This window comes from Tachypleus tridentatus, chromosome 10 (genome assembly GCF_004210375.1).
Source record: "Tachypleus tridentatus isolate NWPU-2018 chromosome 10, ASM421037v1, whole genome shotgun sequence".
NCBI lineage: Eukaryota > Metazoa > Arthropoda > Merostomata > Xiphosura > Limulidae > Tachypleus > Tachypleus tridentatus.
Window position 1 is genome coordinate 10,544,266 of NC_134834.1, and position 20,933 is coordinate 10,565,198.

General features: G+C 34.8%; 1 protein-coding gene across 1 annotated transcript in view; it reads right to left on the reverse strand.

Moving 5' to 3' along the window:
- The window catches only part of LOC143228738 (cell adhesion molecule Dscam1-like), a 191,848-nt gene that overhangs the window by 121,790 nt on the left and 49,125 nt on the right, over positions 1-20,933 (reverse strand). Inside the window, 8 exon segments of the mRNA XM_076460032.1 lie at positions 1,659-1,943; positions 2,263-2,424; positions 4,397-4,804; positions 7,238-7,510; positions 12,269-12,444; positions 13,310-13,427; positions 15,691-15,840; positions 18,531-18,692. Of these exon segments, the coding sequence (XP_076316147.1) occupies positions 1,659-1,943; positions 2,263-2,424; positions 4,397-4,804; positions 7,238-7,510; positions 12,269-12,444; positions 13,310-13,427; positions 15,691-15,840; positions 18,531-18,692 (1,734 nt within the window).

Genomic DNA, 20,933 nt, shown 5'->3' on the forward strand with positions numbered 1-20,933 from the left:
CCATACCAACACCAAGACTGCATGTACACATCCACCATACCAACACCAAAACTGCATGTACACATCCACCATACCAACACCAAGACTGTCTTTACACATCCACCATACCAACACCAAGACTGTTCTTGTACATATCCACCATACCAACACCAAGACTGTCTTTACACATCCGCCACACCAACACTAAGACTGTCTTTACACATTCACCATACCAACACCAAGACTGTCTTTACACATTCACCATACCAACACCAAGACTGTCTTTACATATTCACCGTACCAACACCAAGACTGTCTTTACACATCCACCGTACCAACACCAAGACTGTCTTTACACATCCACCACACCAACACCAAGACTGTCTTTACACATCCACCACACCAACACCAAGACTGTCTTTACACATCCACCACACCAACACCAAGACTGTCTTTACACATCCACCACACCAACACCAAGACTTTCTTTACACATCCACCACACCAACACCAAGACTGTCTTTACACATCCACCACAACAACACCAAGACTGTCTTTACACATCCACCATACCAACACCAAGACTGTCTTTGAACATCCACCATACTAACACCAAGACTGTCTTTACACATCCACGATACCAACACCAAGACTGTCTTTACACATCCACCATACCAACACCAAGACTGTCTTTACACATCCACCGTACCAACACCAAGACTGTCTTTACACATCCACGATACCAACACCAAGACTGTCTTTACACATCCACCATACCAACACCAAGACTGTCTTTACACATCCACCATACCAATACCAAGACTGTCTTTACACATCCACCATACTAACACCAAGACTGTCTTTACACATCCACCATACCAATACCAAGACTGTCTTTACACATCCACGATACCAACACCAAGACTGTCTTTACACATCCACCATACCAACACCAAGACTGTCTTTACACATCCACCATACCAACACCAAGACTGTCTTTACACATCCACCATACCAATACCAAGACTGTCTTTACACATCCACCATACTAACACCAAGACTGTCTTTACACATCCACCATACCAATACCAAGACTGTCTTTACACATCCACCACACCAACACCAAGACTTTCTTTACACATCCACCACACCAACACCAAGACTGTCTTTACACATCCACCACACCAACACCAAGACCTTCTTTACACATCCATCATACCAACACCAAGACTGTCTTTACACATCTACCACAACAACACCAAGACTGTCTTTACACATCCACCATACCAACACCAAGACTGTCTTTGAACATCCACCATACTAACACCAAGACTGTCTTTACACATCCACCATACCAACACCAAGACTGTCTTTACACATCCACCACACCAACACCAAGACTGTCTTTACACATCCACCATACCAACACCAAGACTGTCTTTACACATCCATCATACCAACACCAAGACTGTCTTTACACATCCACCATACCAACACCAATGTAAAATTTTATTCCCGTTCTATACTTTTCACAAATTTACCGAATCACCTGTTTAGGTCTTTCATGGCCAACACCATTCCTTACCACATAGAACAGCTGCTTACCACGAACTGTGAATGGACTGGTATGATTTACAGCGCCACCATCATTCGTTGCCATATAGACAGAACATACTTACCATAAACTGTTAATGGACTGGTATGATTTACAGCGCCACCATCATTCTTTGCTACACAGGTGTAGTCCCCTCTATGTTGAAGTCCCACGTTGTCAATAGCCAACAACAAGGAGTTTTCACTGACGGTTTTAACAGTAATGTCATCTTTAGATGAAAGAAGCACACCATCTTTAAACCAGGAAATCTCAATAGGTGGATCTCCAGCCGCCACAGAACACACCATACTGAACTTCATCCCACGTTCCACATTCTCAGGGAAGGCAAATGGGAAAACAATGGGCTTCACTAGAAGGATTAGTTAGTTTGTATCAATTGATCAACATTCGATTAACTTATATCTTAAATATTTAAAATTCATTAGATGCTTAGAGATTAAGTTATTCGTAAAGGACCTTTATAATAGCAAGATCTGTCATATCTAGATGAAACTATCACTTTTATTTCGTTAGTTTAATAGATAATTATTATAAGCCATTTTGCACACTGTTTAATTACAGATGGACAGTTTAGTAGACATGTTGGTTGCAAGTAGTTTGACTTAGAATATGAGATTTGAAACTCCAACTAAGAACGAATTTCTCAAACTATTCATTTGAAGACGCACCTCTTACTTGAACGTGTACCTCACCCGACGCACTTGTTCCCAGTTCGTTAGAAGCTGTACATGTATAGACTCCATCGTCCTTTGTTTTCTGGACGTCTCTTATGACGAGAGAACCGTTTGAAAAGACCTCCTGGCGGCGATTAACTGGAAGTTGTCGTCCATCTGTATAAGTGTGTAAAATAGAAACTGTACTTATGAAGTTTATAAGGGCTATTATCGTGGGTTATAACAGTTAAAAGTTTTGTTTTTGTTTTAAAAACTTAAGAGAAACTGGTACATGTATTGTTCGGTTTTACTCACACTTTATGAACTTTGTATGAAAAGAATAAATCTTTATTATGCATGTCTTCAGAAAATGATTTATCGTGTTTACGGACGATAATTTATTTTAACAAAACTATATAGTTTTTGACTTAATAAGGGAGACAATTAAATAATCTTTGTCTTATCAATTATTTGTTATTAATGTTTAATATAATTTTGGATATTATTATTAATTTACATATTTGAAGTTTTTTCAACAGTGCTAACTTGGTACGTTAATTTAGGCCTAAACCAACAACGAAAGTACCTAACTAGTGAATATTTTTTTGTGGTTTGGTTTGTAGAATTAATGCTACTAGACAACTTGCTATATACAACTGAGTTTATTAATTTCTTAATTAATTGTATTTCTGATTTGTATAATTACCTTGATTCGAATCGTTCTTAGTTAATATATTCGTTAATAAATATCTCATTAAAAACTAGGGTTAAACGTTCACTTGAAGATAATGTTTTGTCGTGTAACAAACTTTACGCTCATTGTATTCAGTTTGTATCCATTTGCACCTTAAGCCTAACTTTGTTTGTTTAGGATTACACGTTCAGTCGAAGATAACGATATTTTGTCGCATAATAAACTTTACGCTCATTGTATTCAGTTTGTATTCAGTTGCACCTTAAGCCTAACTTTGTTTATTTAGGATTAAAAGTTCTGTCGAAGATAACGATATTTTGTCGCATAATAAACTTTACGCTCATTGTATTCAGTTTGTATCCAGTTGCACCTAAGCCTAACTTTGTTTGTTTAGGATTACACGTTCAGTCTAAGATAACGATATTTTGTCGCATAATAAACTTTACGCTCATTGTATTCAGTTTGTATCCAGTTGCACCTAAGCCTAACTTTGTTTGTTTAGGATTACACGTTCAGTCGAAGATAACGATATTTTGTCGCATAATAAACTTTACGCTCATTGTATTCAGTTCGTATCCAGTTGCACCTAAGCCTAACTTTGTTTGTTTAGGATTACACGTTCAGTCGAAGATAATGATATTTTGTCGCATAATAAACTTTACGCTCATTGTATTCAGTTTGTATTCAGTTGCACCTAAGCCTAACTTTGTTTATTTAGGATTAAAAGTTCTGTCGAAGATAACGATATTTTGTCGCATAATAAACTTTACGCTCATTGTATTCAGTTTGTATCCAGTTGCACCTAAGCCTAACTTTGTTTGTTTAGGATTACACGTTCAGTCGAAGATAACGATATTTTGTCGCATAATAAACTTTACGCTCATTGTATTCAGTTGCACCTTAAGCCTAACTTTGTTTATTTAGGATTAAAAGTTCTGTCGAAGATAACGATATTTTGTCGCATAATAAACTTTACGCTCATTGTATTCAGTTTGTATCCAGTTGCACCTTAAGCCTAACTTTGCGTGACTGGACACACCTGGAAATATACTTAGTTTTTTAAGCTGTTCTTATGAAATAAATAAAAAGAGGATTTGAAAAAACTCTTTGTCGTGATTTGACTTAAGCGTACTCATATTTCGAACCTATAATTCAAAGTTAAAAGTCAATGGTTATGAATATATTTTTTAAAATTCTGTCTCTCGTATCTGAGTGGTTTGACAGATAACTTGCTATACAGGACTTCCATAAATTTTGCCATCTTCAAGTAATTGATAAAATAATTATTTACAAACATTTAAATATTTTTGAAATGTTTAATTAATAGCCATTGTTAAAAAAAAACACAACGAAAAACAAAACAGTTAGATACAGATGAAATTAAAATGGATATGGTAAACATTTACATTACAAATTCGTGTTTGACAGTCGTAATTCTAAACTCAGTTTTTCTACCTTTTTCCCAAGAAATATGTTTAATCGGGAACCCAGCAATACGACAATGAAGGACGCCACTTTCTCCTGACACTATAACTTTAGTTGGCATGTATTTTACGACTGGGTCTCCCACTACGTTTAAGCGTGAAAAGTGGTGAGTTTCTCCAACATGGTTTTTAGCAATGCACTCGTAAGCTCCGCCATCTTCAACTTGAATATTTGTGATGTTAACAAAACTTATCACGTTTCCATCTCGGCTGACGTAATCTCCCACGCGCACCCTGTCATTATCTGGAATAGAATAGCCATCCAAAGACCACATAACCTGTGGAAGAGGAGTTCCTGACGCTTCGCAGCGTAAAGATACAGTAGGTCCTGGCTTCATAATCTGGTTGGTAAATGTATCAAGAAATATCGGAGCAGTTTCTGAAAAGTTGAAAATATAAAGGATTAAATGAATGTTAAAATAACGAAGAAACGTCAACATAAGGACATTTTTTTGTGATTTTATTAATAATATTGGTTATACAAGTCAAGTCAATATATTGTGATTAGTTTTTTATTTTCGTCTGTCGTTTATTATTGTTATTATACCTTCATTATAAAAAACAATTTTGTATTGTTGGCTAATAACTTGATTTAGGACTAATATAAATATACAAAGCTGACCAAACTTGTTAAGATGTTATTGGGTTTACGGCCAAGAATATCATTAACAACGAGGTTACCCAACTGACAAAAGTATTTTACTATAAACTTTAGGCCTAAAGTTTCCTAATTTCGAGTGATAAAGTGTGTCTTTTTGTAACACAAATCGTGTAAACAGCAGGCCACACATTTCTTTTAATTTGACCAATGAGGATTATAGAAATGGATGTATAAATGTACCATTTCATATTTATCTTTTATCTTCAACAAGTTATTACCCAAGAGGCTTATCCTTCGATACCAGAACTCGTCCGTGGGGTTAGGCGACGTTAAAAAAATGTTTCTATGAAACGCTATTTATATATACAGTATAGGAATTTGTTTGTTTGTTTTGAAATTTCGCGCAAAGCCACACGAGGGATATCTGCTCCAGCCGTCCCTAATATAGCAATGGTAGACTAGAGGGAAGGCAGCTAGATATCACTACCCATCACCGACTCTTGGGTTACTCTTTTACTAACGAATAGGATAGTTTGTTATCCTGCTAGTAATCAGGTATGCCTATTTTGTTTTTCTGGATCGAAAAATAAACACAGCAATGGGGAATTGTTTACGTGTAAATTTATCAGTGACAGAGTTAACTAGAACCTATTCATATCAATAGATATGCTCTTTTAGACTTTAAATATCGTATAAGTACTTGTATCATAATACATAACCTGGTTATGTTAATATACTGAATACACATTTGATGTCAGTACTTGTATCATAAGACATATTCAGGTTATGTTAATATACTGAATACATGTTTGCTGTCAATACTTGTATCATAAGACATATTCAGGTTATGTTAATATACTGAATACATATTTGATGTCAGTACTTGTATCATAAGACATATTCAGGTTATGTTAATATACTGAATACACATTTGATGTCAGTACTTGTATCATAAGACATATCTAGGTTATGTTAATATACTGAATACACATTTGATGTCAGTACGTGTATCATAACACATATCTAGGTTATGTTAATATACTGAATACACATTTGATGTCAGTACTTGTATCATAATACATAACCAGGTTATGTTAATATACTGAATACATGTTTGCTGTCAATACTTGTATCATAAGACATATTCAGGTTATGTTAATATACTGAATACATATTTGATGTCAGTACTTGTATCATAAGACATATTCAGGTTATGTTAATATACTGAATACACATTTGATGTCAGTACTTGTATCATAAGACATATCTAGGTTATGTTAATATACTGAATACACATTTGATGTCAGTACTTATATCATAAGACATATTCAGGTTATGTTAATATACTGAATACATATTTGATGTCAGTACTTGTATCATAAGACATATTCAGGTTATGTTAATATACTGAATACACATTTGATGTCAGTACTTGTATCATAAGACATATCTAGGTTATGTTAATATACTGAATACACATTTGATGTCAGTACTTGTATCATAATACATAACCAGGTTATGTTAATATACTGAATACATATTTGATGTCAGTACTTGTATCATAAGACATATCTAGGTTATGTTAATATACTGAATACACATTTGATGTCAGTACTTATATCATAAGACATATTCAGGTTATGTTAATATACTGAATACACATTTGATGTCAGTACTTGTATCATAAGACATATTCAGGTAATGTTAATATACTGAATACACATTTGATGTCAGTACTTGTATCATAAGACATATTCAGGTTATGTTAATATACTGAATACACATTTGATGTCAGTACTTGTATCATAAGACATATCTAGGTTATATTAATATACTGAATACATGTTTGCTGTCAATACTAGTATCATAAAACATAAGGATGTTAAGTTACCATGCTGAGTTGTAATTAGGATAGTAAGACACGGCTATATCCCAGTGTTTATTTAAACCTGTCACGTAAGAATCAGTTCATGTGTTAAAATGTCTTAATTGTAATTATCATCTGGTTTCTGTTTTCAGAAACAGATATATTTCGACAATATATTCTTATCCAACAGAATTACTTAATAATTCACCTTTCTTGTAAAAAATTGTGAACCGTTTAATGATGTTCACTTTAACTGATTGATTTTAGGAACCGGTAACAACCATCTACTTAAGACCAAGTCTAACCATAAAAACTGCTGGATTCAAAATGAGTAGAAAGTTTACCTTTCAGAACTATTTCCAGCGAGGCTTGTGCCGAATCAGCTTTGTTATTGACATAGCATTGGTAGACTCCTCTATCTTCGCGTCCAATGGAGGATACGTGAAGCGAGTCACGTGTTAGCAGCTGGAACTTAAATCCATCTGGCTCTAGAGAGCGCTGATCTTTGACCCACCTAACTGTGTCAACTGGAAACCCGGACACGTTACACGTTAAGGTAGCTGATCGACCCGCGTTCACGAGGAGCTTTTCTGGAGCAAGCTTTGCTAGCAAGGGAGCTGAAAGAACAATACATTGAGACATAAGGCATAATTAATTGAGTGATTTGGTTTGTTTGTTTTTGGAATATTAGGCATAGATACTATTTGCCCTTTTATTTCCTAACTTAGAAACAATAGACAAAATGGAAGGCAGCTAGTCCAGACCACCCACCGCCAAATCTGAACTACTCTTTACCAACAAAAAGTGGAATTAACCAAACCTTTATAACGCCCCCACAACTGAAGGAACGAGCATGCTTAGTGACAGGATTCGAACCCACGATCTTCAGATTGCGAGTCGAGCACCCTAACCACCGGACTCTTGTTATACGAGGATATCCTTTCTTTCTTTAACTTCATGGTTTCATAACAATATCAAATGTAAAATTTCTTAAATAAAATTGAAAAAAGAAAACAATAGAAACAGCGTAACTGCACGGTAGATTTCGTAGGGCGAAAACACAGATAAAGAAATCTATTCAGTTTGCTCCTTCAAACGTTAAGATAAGTTTATAATGTGATATCAAACTGATTAAGTGTAAGTCGATAACCAGCTAGGTATCGACCCGGTTTAGTTTCAGTAGGAGCCATGCCAGTGATTATAAAATTAAAACAGCAAAAACAAATAGCCTAATCTGTTGTGAATCTTCTGTTTCTAAGTTCCTTCCTCATGTCTGTCAGTGAATAAATATCCACTGAACCACAAAAATATTTTTCCTTTTCCATTCTGTCGCTCATTTCATTGATTATTTTACTTCTGTTATACTGTCCTTGTCGTTGAAATTTGCACAAAGCTTCACCAAGAATATTTGCACTGGTCGTCCCTAATTTCGAACTTGCAGAATAGTCAACTCGGTGGCTACACAAAGAAAATAGTTGGATTTGACTGTCACTCTTATAACGTACCCAAGACTTCAGGGTGCGGCACGAATTTTTTTTTTTTTTGGTAGAAGGAGATTTGAACCTCGGATCATCAGTCCGGCAGCTAACCAATTTATCACACTCAGTGCGTTAGCTGTAATCTAAATTTTATACCAAGATGGTTGTGTTTCTTGGGCTCGTTACTAAATTGTTACATACAGCATGTAGGTGCAACGTTACAAAGGAAATACAACCGTTTAAAACGAGAAGGAAAGTGTGCGACAACAGAATCGCCAGCCTTAAGTTATTATGAATTTCAAACAAACAGGTCAGGTTATTTCCAGTAATATTTCAAATCCATGATTATTTACAATACTATGGATTTGTATAGATGATATATATACAGATATCTTCTTTGTTTGTTTTCGAGTAAAGCCATATTAGGGTTATCTGTTGTGTCCACCGTGGGGAATCTAATCCCGGAGTTTAGGGTCGTAAGATTGTGGCCTTACCGCTGTCTCATCAGGGAAATACGTACAGGTATCACAACCAATGACTAACTGCAGTTGATCAAATTAGCACAGTCCATAACACTATGTAACACAAATAACACTATGTAATACGAATAACACCATGTAACACAAATAACACTATGTAATACGAATAACACCATGTAACACAAATAACACTATGTAATACGAATAACACCATGTAACACAAATAACACTGTGACACAAATAACACTATGTAGCACAAATAATACTATGTAACACAAATAACACTATGTAACACAAGTAACACTATGAAACAAATAACACTATGTAACACAAATAACACTATGAAACAAATAACACTATGAAACAAATAACACTATGTAACATAAATAATACTATGTAATACAAATAATACTATGTAGCACAAATAATACTATGTAACACAAATAACACTATGTAACACAAGTAACACTATGAAACAAATAACACTATGTAACACAAATTTTGTTCCTAGACAGTATGTGTTATTTCTTAATCGCTTATGTTGTGAAAGTACAGAAAATGGCCATTATTCCCTTCAAACTTTGGTTTTGTAACCTGGATAATGAAATTTAGAAATTCACCTATTTTCTATGTAAAAACGGACAAATTTCTACATTTTCATTTACATAAGGTCTGAATAAAACAACATATGAATCAAGATTTACATGTATTTATACCAAAGTTATACAAAAATGTTTAGAAGTGAGTAGTTTTTCGAGATTTGCGACTGTAATGTAAATCACTTTCAAGCATCAGCCCCTAAACATAGTCTCCTATCATGTTTTCGTTATACGCTCCCTGGTTACAAAAGCAAAGTTTGAATAGGTCTTTTCCATTTACTTTAGACATAAACAATTGTGAAATAACACTTTCTGTCCAGGAACAAGAAAAAGTAAAAGTTTTATTACATAGTGTAATTAAATAAACAACAGAAGGAAGAACAAATACGTTACATAATACGCTAACGTTTTATATTTATATTTATATATATGTCTTTATACAGAGTATTATACATTGTTTTCATGCTGTCATATATTTTATGAGTACATCACTATAAAATAGTTTACAGTAATATTCAATAAGTGTTCTTAGTTACCATTTGACCTCATGAGTTTCGTTACACACCCATACAACCATACGAAGTTGATGCATCCAATCCGTGGTTTCGATTGTTCTATTATTTTTTTACACCCAGGTATCGTTTCACCACATTTTAAGCATGGTTGGGAACACTGTCTCGCTAGAAGATGAATTTCTGTTCGAGAGATCTTGTTCGTGGAAGATAGACATAATGGATGAAAATTTAATCGTACCTGTCAGCAGTCAAGGTGCCATCAGTTTTGTGTAAATCTCCAAAACCAATGGTTGAGATGCAGTCCACACTTGTAGTTGCTCCACTGTAGATGAATACACAGACAGTGATGTTGCTGTCTCTCCCATCAAACACGATCTAATTATTTGTTGGTAAATAATTTCAATTTGGATCCACCTATGAACAGTGAGATCCCTCAGTTCTGATTACATCTTTGTTTTAAATCTGAAGTAGGACCGTTTCACCCCTTTGGTTTGGTTATCTTTCATAAGTTGTGGTTGTTGAGCAGCCATTCATTCACTGAAGCCATAGCCTGGTGTTGTGTATCCAAGTATTCTTAAACTAACATCAACACCTGTACTTACAGCTAGGTGGCTGGCACATTCTTTATTTACAAAGAGTTTGATCTGGGGTTCTATCCTGACTGCTTCTCTTTATAAACATTACTAGTTTCATCCAGGGTCCAAACAGTTCCTACCAAAGTGTAAAATTTCGTCTCACTCTTTTGGATAGAGTGTGTGTTTGTGGTTTTATTATAACAAAGCCACATCGGGCTATCTGCTGAGTGAGCCCACCGATGGGAATCGAATCCCTGATTTTAGCGTTGTAAATCCGTAGACTTACCGCTGTACTGGCGGGGGGCTTGGAATGGCGTCTTCATCTGCCAAAACATTGATTTATGATGTGGCCTTTGTCTCCTGGGATCCATTAGTACATTTCTAACACTATTGCTTGGTATATTATGACTAACTGCACTTTTATGTGAATTAAACTGTCTGATTGGTTGGAAGATAGCCAATCATAGTATCAACAGTTATAGTCTGGTGCGGTTAGTTTATTTTCGTAAAACAGCGAAGGAAGGGATAATTTGATTCACTTTAATACATGATACAAGTATGCATATATGTACAGTAAAGCATAATACACTTGTATAAACAAAATGCTTTACTGGGTACTAACATGTAAATTGTGATATTTGCTAACTACACTAACTGATTAAGACCCCTTAACAACTCAACTTATTTATTGTGCAAAATAAGTTATAAGTAAAATGCGTCAGGGTATTATTTAAGCAGAGATGTCGTTAGTATAACGATTAGTCTATCAGACAACGGGTAAGAATAACAGTCTATCAGATAACAGGTAAGAATAACAGTCTATCAGATAACGGGTAAGAATAACAGTCTATCAGATAACAGGTAAGAATAACAGTCTATCAGATAACGGGTAAGAATAACAGTCTATCAGACAACGGGTAAGAATAACAGTCTATCAGATAACAGGTAAGAATAACAGTCTATCAGATAACGGGTAAGAATAACAGTCTATCAGACAACGGGTAAGAATAACAGTCTATCAGACAACGGGTAAGAATAACAGTCTATCAGATAACGGGTAAGAATAACAGTCTATCAGATAACGGGTAAGAATAACAGTCTATCAGATAACGGGTAAGAATAACAGTCTATCAGACAACGGGTAATAATAACAGTCTATCAGATAACGGGTAAGAATAACAGTCTATCAGATAACGGGTAAGAATAACAGTCTATCAGACAACGGGTAAGAATAACAGTCTATCAGACAACGGGTAAGAATAACAGTCTATCAGATAACAGGTAAGAATAACAGTCTATCAGATAACAGGTAAGAATAACAGTCTATCAGATAACGGGTAAGAATAACAGTCTATCAGATAACAGGTAAGAATAACAGTCTATCAGATAACAGGTAAGAATAACAGTCTATCAGATAACAGGTAAGAATAACAGTCTATCAGACAACGGGTAAGAATAACAGTCTCTCCGAGTTTAAAAGAGACTTGTTAATAGGTGCTCGCCTAGTGTAAGTGTTCTTATAAAGCTGCTAATAAAACATCGTCAGCATCTGAACAACTGAGAAAAATATTTATCGCTTAGCCTACATGTGTGTGAAAATCCAGAAGGTATATCTGAACAAGAGATAAAGAAATTTGCAGGAGGCACGTATAGCACACATACAGTTTTTTTTAGTCCAACACATAAAAATAAAAGTGTTAATTGTGTAAACGTTTACAGTTGTGTTTACCTGTCACAGTTAAATGTGTCTCCATTCTCTTCTGTCCAATCCGGTTCTTAACCAGACAAACGTACGTTCCACCATCACGAACACTTGTCTTCCGTATATAGAGGGAGCCACTTATTTGAATAATGTTTACACTTGTTGTTACGGCAATTAAGTTGGTCCCATCTTTCCTGTACCAACTAATAAATAAATAACTGAATAACTTTTTTTATAATTTAATGTAACACATACTATCGCCTAACTTCATTTTTCTTTTCAAAATATTCATAATGAATATAATTAAGACGTAAAATTATTTGTAGATATTTTACTGTCCACGTTTCTTGCACTTTATGCAAGTTACTTCAATATTCAAAACCTACTGATCTCTCTATATAACTCTAAAGATCGGGCTTCGATACCCGTGGTGAGCACACTAAAGACAACCACTGCGTAGCTTGACGCTTAACAACAAAACAAAGAAACTGTCCAGTTGAAAAGTATTGAATGTATAATAATGTAAAACAACAAGATGGGCTATTTAAGATCAGCCCATTGCGGGTATCGAATCCCGAATTGTATTGTTAGGAATTTTTTGGAAACGTAAGGAGTAAATGTTTCTATCTATTCTACACGCATTTTTCGCTACTCGAAGCACAATAAACAAAAAATTAATTAGAGACATTTTACACAATGCTTGTAAATTAGAGTCTTGAGAACTGTGTATGTTTAAAACGAAGTCAACAGACTTTCTGTTAGAAACGAAAAATTAAATAAGAATGTATCTCTTGAATATAAAGCATATATTCAATTAGAGTGTATGTTTTCATATAGCAAAGCCACAGCAGGCTACCTCCTGAGTCCACCGAGGGGAATCGAACATCTGATTATTTAGCGTTGTAAATCCGTAGAGATACAGCTGCACTAGCGTGGGAATGTTATACTGAAAGTTTCGTATTTAAGATGCTAAACGTTATACTTTAATGTTTTATAAACCTAAACTTTTGTTCTCCTAAGCCTTTGCATAAATAAAACAAATTCATTGAAATATCTTGACCCACTTACCTGTATGTTGGGATGGGATAGGCCTGAGCAGCACATGTTAACTCCACTGGCGTCCCCTGTTGGACACGATATATTGTTCTAGTTTCCGAAAGTCGAGGGACCTGATTGGTCTCTGTGTCTAAGTGCATACATTACAAACAAACAAAAATAAACCTTAATACATTTTCCTCTTATGAGAGTTTCAAACTATTTAGACTAAAAAAAATATATTTATATCCGGAAAAAAAATCGCATAAAAATCGTGTCAATGAAAACGATTTGACATGATCCGCGTGCCCCAACTTGTATCTCTGAGCACGTGAATAGGCTTTCATGAATTATATAACTTCCAATACTTTTCATAACGTGAGGTCTGATTTCTGGATAATGTCTGCTTAAGCTGGGCTAGACGAATTCAGAAATGAACGAAATATGTTTATTGGAGAAGGTTGCTTAAACTGTTTCAATGTTGACTCTCCAGACACGCAGGATTTACGACTGTCTTACATAGGTTGAAGACAAGTATGTTTGGTGATTTTTGGTGAAGGATTGACTTAAAACATTTTCTTTCTTGTCTATTTCTGGTCGCGGGTTCGAATCCCCGTCGCACCAAATATGCTCGCCCTTTCAGCCGTTGCGGCGTTATAATGTGACGGTCAGTCCTACTATTCGTTGATAAAAGAGTAGCCCAAGAGTTGGCGGTGGATGACGATGATTAGCTGCCTCCCCTGTTGTCTTACTCTGCTAAATTAGGGGTGGCCAGCGCAGATAGCTCTTGAGTAGCTTTGCTCGAATATATATGCAAAAACGGCTCGTTTGGGTTGAGAAAATATTTTACGTAGAAGAGCGAATAACGTTTCGACCTTCTTCGGTCATCGTCAGGTTCACAAAGAAAGAGGTAACTGACCGGAAGCTGACCACATATTTGGAAGGGGTTGTGTAACTGAGTGTCGGAATGTAGAGGGCGGTGTTGTAAATCCGAAGACTTTCCGTTGTGGGGCAAAAACGAATAGTAACTGACCCTACATGTTTCAGTTTACTAAAGTGTCACCCAACATAACGAGTTTCTATGTATGTTTGTTTTCTGAATTTCGCGCAAGGCTACACAATGGCTATTTGCGCTAGATGTCCTAATTATTTAGCAGTGTAAGACTAAATAGAAGGCAGCTAGTCATCACCACCCACCGACAACTCTTGAGCCACTCTTTTACCAGGGAATAGTGGGATTGAGCGTCACATTATAACCCCCCATAGTTGTAAGGACGAGCATGTTTGGTATGATGGGGATTCGAACCCGTGGCCCTCAGATTACGAGTTGAGCGTCCTCACCTCCTGTCAATGCCGGGTCACGATTCTGTGAGTCATCATCAGAGGTTTGTAATCCAACATCACCAGTTTGTAAGTCATCATCACAGGTTTGTAAGTCATCATCACAGGTTTGTAAGCAATTTGTAAATGAAATTTCACAACAGTTACTTCCAGAACCAAACTTTTAAAGCCATATAATCTTCGCACAAACATTAGTCAATAAATCAGTTCTTAGTTGTATACCTTCAGTGTAAAGTTTTTAGTTAGAAGTTCTACGTTTGTTTTCTGGTGGTTATGTAGTAAGCTCGAACACTTCTAACACCGAAATTCGAGGTTCGATCACTTCAGTGGGCCAGTTAAACGCCTTTGCGTTTGCACCAAGACAAACATACCTGCTCAATTTTATAGGAGTGTTCTCTTATCTATCTGCTCAGTTTTAAGTCTGAAGGTTTATACTCTAAAACCAGGTAACGATTTGAGCACAGCGCACGGCGCAGTTTTCTGGTTAACAAATTACCAGAAAAACTCATATCTTCTAATAATAACTTACCCAGTCTCTCGGCCTCGCATATCATGTGATTAAGGCGCTCGAATCGTAATCTGAGGGTCGAGGGTTCGAATCCCTGTCACACACTACATGCTCGCCCTTTCAGCCGTGGAGGCGTTATATGTGACGGTCAATCCCACTATTCGTTAGAAAAAGAGTAGCCCAAGAGTTGGCGGCGGGTGTTGATGACCAGCTGCCTTTTCTTTAATCTTACACTACAAATTAGGGACGGCTAGCGCAGATAGCCCTCGTGTAACGTTGTGCGAAATTCAAACCAAACCACTCATAGTCCCTCTGGTGGTGTATTTTTGAATAATATAATGCATTAGGCTAATTAGTAGTCGCTCATTTCGTATAAAAAGTGTAGATTTTGTTATCTTGTCTCTTTTTTCTACGTCGTATTTATTTAAAAACACATACACGTTTGATAGATAACAATATTTTTCTATATAAATTTAGTACAAACACTTGAGTTATGTTTCTGGTTTTTTTTATCATGTCACATAAATGCACACATTTTTTGTTGATAAACCAACATTTTACTTACCTGTAATTATTAACCTTCCAGAATTTTTGCTTAGCTGTGACTGGCCACTAAGGGTGTGAGAGGTGCGACAGTAATATCTCTTGAAGCCATCTTCGTTTGTAGTGTCGCGAATATGAAGCTCGCCGTGTGAAAGAACACTGTATCGACCTCCTGTGTTTTAGGTGTAAGATAAAACAATAAGAAACAGTCTCGTGATCCTGACGACAGGATGAACTGAACTTAATTTGTGATATTAGGGTTAACATTCTATGTACTAGAACCTCAATGATTTCGTAACACAATTTAGTTCGAAGTTGTCATGGGTACGAGATAGTTTCTTAAAGACATCGTATTGTCATGGAAACAACATATTTAACTCCTTGACGGCATCACGTTATAACGAGTGCGAGTTACTTATGTTTTTTGAAAGCACTGCGTTCTCATGGATACAACGTAATTAATTTCTTATATGTATTTCGTTGTCATAGAAACAATATATTTTTATTTTTGAAGACATCGCGTTGTTATGGATACGAAACTTCTTTTTTTTTTTTTTGAAAGTATCACGTTGCCATGACAACGAGATATTTCTATCGTTGAAAGTTCAATACTTTGAACTAAAGCGTATCAAACTTCAAAAAAGAATTCCAAATTAAAAATACCGTGTACAGCTTGGCACCACGATACATTTTACTTACAACAAACAAATAATGTTTATATAAAAGTAGAAGCCTGGAAGTTCTTTAGTTTTTGTTTGCAAGAAAAGTAAAATATCGGGCCTTAAATTTCACAGCTGTTACAGTGTTTTATATACTTTTGCTGTGTTTATTATACGTTCCATACGTTCATCTCCTGAATATAAGTTTCAGCGAATAATTCAGTGCTGGAGTTAGGCATCCAACAGTTTTACGATCTTCAGGCTTACAAGGAATCGGACGAAACGGTGAATTAAGAAGAATAATGACATACACGTTGTTTCGTTTACGTCACGCGCTAGTCATGCAACCAGAGCGCATTCACTGTAGAAATACCAAGACTACGATTGTAAGACATTTTTGTAATGGTTTCCATACTCAAGCAAGATGGCCGTCAATCACTTTACGAAGTATATTATTGTTATTTAGTTAATAACTGTCATCTCGTAAGTTAAAAGAACTATCTTTTCGGATGACTATCAGTATTATAGTTTGAAAACGTATGTGGCATTTATGGTGGTGCTTTGGGACACGAGCTTTCGAGTTTCGAGAGAGACTGAAGTACGGTTTTCGCCACCCTCCCCCGCCACTAAGTTGTGTATGGTATTTATTAAAAATCCGTACTGTTAACTTTAAGACTGAAGTACGGTTCTCGCCACCCTCCCCCGCCACTAAGTTGTGTATGGTATTTATTAAAAATCCGTACTGTTAACTTTAAGACTGAAGTACGGTTCTCGCCACCCTCCCCCGCCACTAAGTTGTGTATGGTATTTATTAAAAATCCGTACTGTTAACTTTACAGAAGTAATTTGAAAGTTTTCAGAAAAACCTATTTTTGTAGTTCGTAGAGTACAGACTAAACGAAAAGAAAAGCTAAGGATTTTGTTCAGATTTAATATTTATAGGATTAAATTCACGAGCCACAGCTATGTTAAATATATTCCATCTCGGAGAGCGCGACTGAACATGTTTCTAACCACTGAGGAATTTGTAATGTTGGAACAGAATTCGAGAAATGTAATTACGTGTCCTAAAATAACATTTAGGGCCTCGAAGTTAATTAAATCAGTAATAGTTGACTCAGTAAGATAATTAGAAGGAAATTATCTCGTGTATACATGTCCCATCTCTTTATCTGTTTAACATCTGTTTCTATGATTATATGCGAATATGGCATCTACATCTTTGTTCGTTTGTGTATCTGTTTCTGTCTGTTTATAAGTCTATTGGTTTTATTATCTGTCTATTTTTATGTATGTATTTCTTTCTATTTATCTATATGTTTCGGTCTACATATCTGTTTCACTCTCTATCTACCCATCCACTTGCCTCTTTATCTGAATGTCTTACTATCTATTTGTTTGTCTATATATATAAATATCCATCTGTCTATTCATTCATTTATTTTTCTTTGTCTGCCTGCATTTCAACTTATTAATTTGTCTTCCTGTCTGTCTGACAGAATTCCTTGTTTTCCCCAAGTGTATAAGACTGAAACATTCTCTGTACAATCACGGGACTCACCTAAACAAACTCGTAATGTATCAAAAACCTAAGAGAAAAACAACACCCAACAGCTGTTTCCATGGAGTTTGTGTTCTCAGACGAGGACCGGTCAAATCTCCAAGTTAATGCGGCTACTCATTTGACTGAGCAAATAAAAATCAAATTAATGCCACATAAACTGTTTGTGAAACCCACATCTGTAAGTCAAAATTTAATCTTCTTGGGAAAGCTGCTTTTAACTAAATACTCTTCGCAGTACAATACAGTGTAGGCTTTTCAATGTTTTATTCTCTCGAGATAAGAACTCAGTGGAATAATTTCAAATTACACTTCGCGGTAAGTACTTCCTAAGACGACACTATTACGTATAGTGCTGAGTGTTGAGTTTCCTGCTTAGTTTCCGACATCAACTGACAGTTAAGTTATACAGAAGCACTACCAACAGATAAATAGTTAAGATTGAGAGACACACAGATAACAGATTTAAGATTATCTAATCTACTTTCTAACATTTTACGTTGTTAATTCCAAATGTTTAAGACAGAGAATTACTGTTACTTAGTTTTCATCTACTTCTTCCGGTTACTTCATAAAATCATTCACGTGGCTGTAATATAACAATCATTTTATAGAGACGATAACATAACTTTCCAAGCTCACCGTTTGCCACATTGGAAACAATAGTAACACCATCATCTCTTTCCCATGTCGTCACTATGACGTAGTCTCTGATGTAACTTGGAACGTAGCATCTGAGGACAGCGGTGTTACCTTTTGTAACAAACTCATCATAAACCTGAACCTCGTAATCCTGAAGTACAACTGAAAGTTAAAATCAAACAATACAATATTCAAACTTACTTTAAGTAGAATAGTCTACAGCTTATTACAATATTCTTACGTTGTTCAAAACAACAATACAATACTCACACTTTAAGCAGAATAGCGTACAGCTTATTACAATATTCTTACGTTGTTCAAAACAACAATACAATATTCACACTTACTTCAAGTAGAACAGTATAGTCTACAGCTTATTACAATATTCTTACGTTGTTCAAAACAACAATACAAAACTCACACTTCAAGTAGAATAGCGTACAGCTTATTACAATATTCTTACGTTGTTCAAAACAACAATACAATATTCACACTTACTTCAAGTAGAACAGTATAGTCTACAGCTTATTACAATATTCTTACGTTGTTCAAAACAACAATACAATACTCACACTTACTTCAAGTAGAACAGTATAGTCTACAGCTTATTACAATATTCTTACGTTGTTCAAAACAACAATACAATACTCACACTTTAAGTAGAATAGTCTACAGTTTATTACAATATTCTTACGTTGTTCAAAACAACAATACAAATTCACACTTACTTCAAGTAGAATAGTATAGTCTACAGCTTATTACAATATTCTTACGTTGTTCAAAACAACAATACAATATTCACACTTACTTCAAGTAGAACAGTATAGTCTACAGCTTATTACAATATTCTTACGTTGTTCAAAACAACAATACAATACTCACACTTACTTCAAGTAGAACAGTATAGTCTACAGCTTATTACAATATTCTTACGTTGTTCAAAACAACAATACAATACTCACACTTTAAGTAGAATAGTCTACAGTTTATTACAATATTCTTACGTTGTTCAAAACAACAATACAATACTCACACTTTAAGTAGAATAGTCTACAGTTTATTACAATATTCTTACGTTGTTCAGAAAAACAATACAATATTCACACTTTAAGTAGAATAGTATAGTCTAGAGTTTATTACAATATTCTTACGTTGTTCAAAACTACAATACAATACTCACACTTTAAGTAGAATAGTATAGTCTACAGCTTATTACAATATTCTTACGTTGTTCAAAACAACAATACAATACTCACACTTACTTCAAGTAGAATAGCATAGTCTACAGTTTATTACAATATTCTTACGTTGTTCAAAACTACAATACAATACTCACACTTTAAGTAGAATAGTCTCCAGCTTATTACAATATTCTTACGTTGTTCAAAACAACAATACAATACTCACACTTACTTCAAGTACAATAGTATAGTCTACAGCTTATTACAATATTCTTACGTTGTTCAAAACAACAATACAATACTCACACTTACTTCAAGTAGAATAGCATAGTCTACAGTTTATTACAATATTCTTACGTTGTTCAAAACTACAATACAATACTCACACTTTAAGTAGAATAGTCTCCAGCTTATTACAATATTCTTACGTTGTTCAAAACAATAATACAATACTCACACTTTAAGTAGAATAGTCTACAGTTTATTACAATATTCTTACGTTGTTCAAAACAACAATACAATATTCACACTTACTTCAAGTAGAATAGTATAGTCTACAGCTTATTACAATATTCTTACGTTGTTCAAAACAACAATACAATACTCACACTTTAAGTAGAATAGTCTACAGCTTATTACAATATTCTTACGTTGTTCAAAACAACAATACAATACTCACACTTTAAGTAGAATAGTCTACAGTTTATTACAATATTCTTACGTTGTTCAAAACAACAATACAATACTCACACTTACTTCAAGTAGAATAGCATAGTCTACAGTTTATTACAATATTCTTACGTTGTTCAAAACAACAATACAATATTCACACTTACTTCAAGTAGAATAGTAAAGTCTACAGTTTATTACAATATTCTCACGTTGTTTAAAACAACAATACAATACTCATACTTTAAGTAGAATAGTCTACAGTTTATTACAATATTCTTACGTTGTTCAAAACAACAATACAATACTCACACTTTAAGTAGAATAGTCTACAGTTTATTACAATATTCTTACGTTGTTCAAAACAACAATACAATATCCACACTTACTTCAAGTAGAATAGTATAGTCTACAGCTTATTACAATATTCTTACGTTGTTAAAAACAACAATACAATACTCACACTTTAAGTAGAATAGTCTACAGCTTATTACAATATTCTTACGTTGTTCAAAACAACAATACAATACTCACACTTACTTCAAGTAGAAGA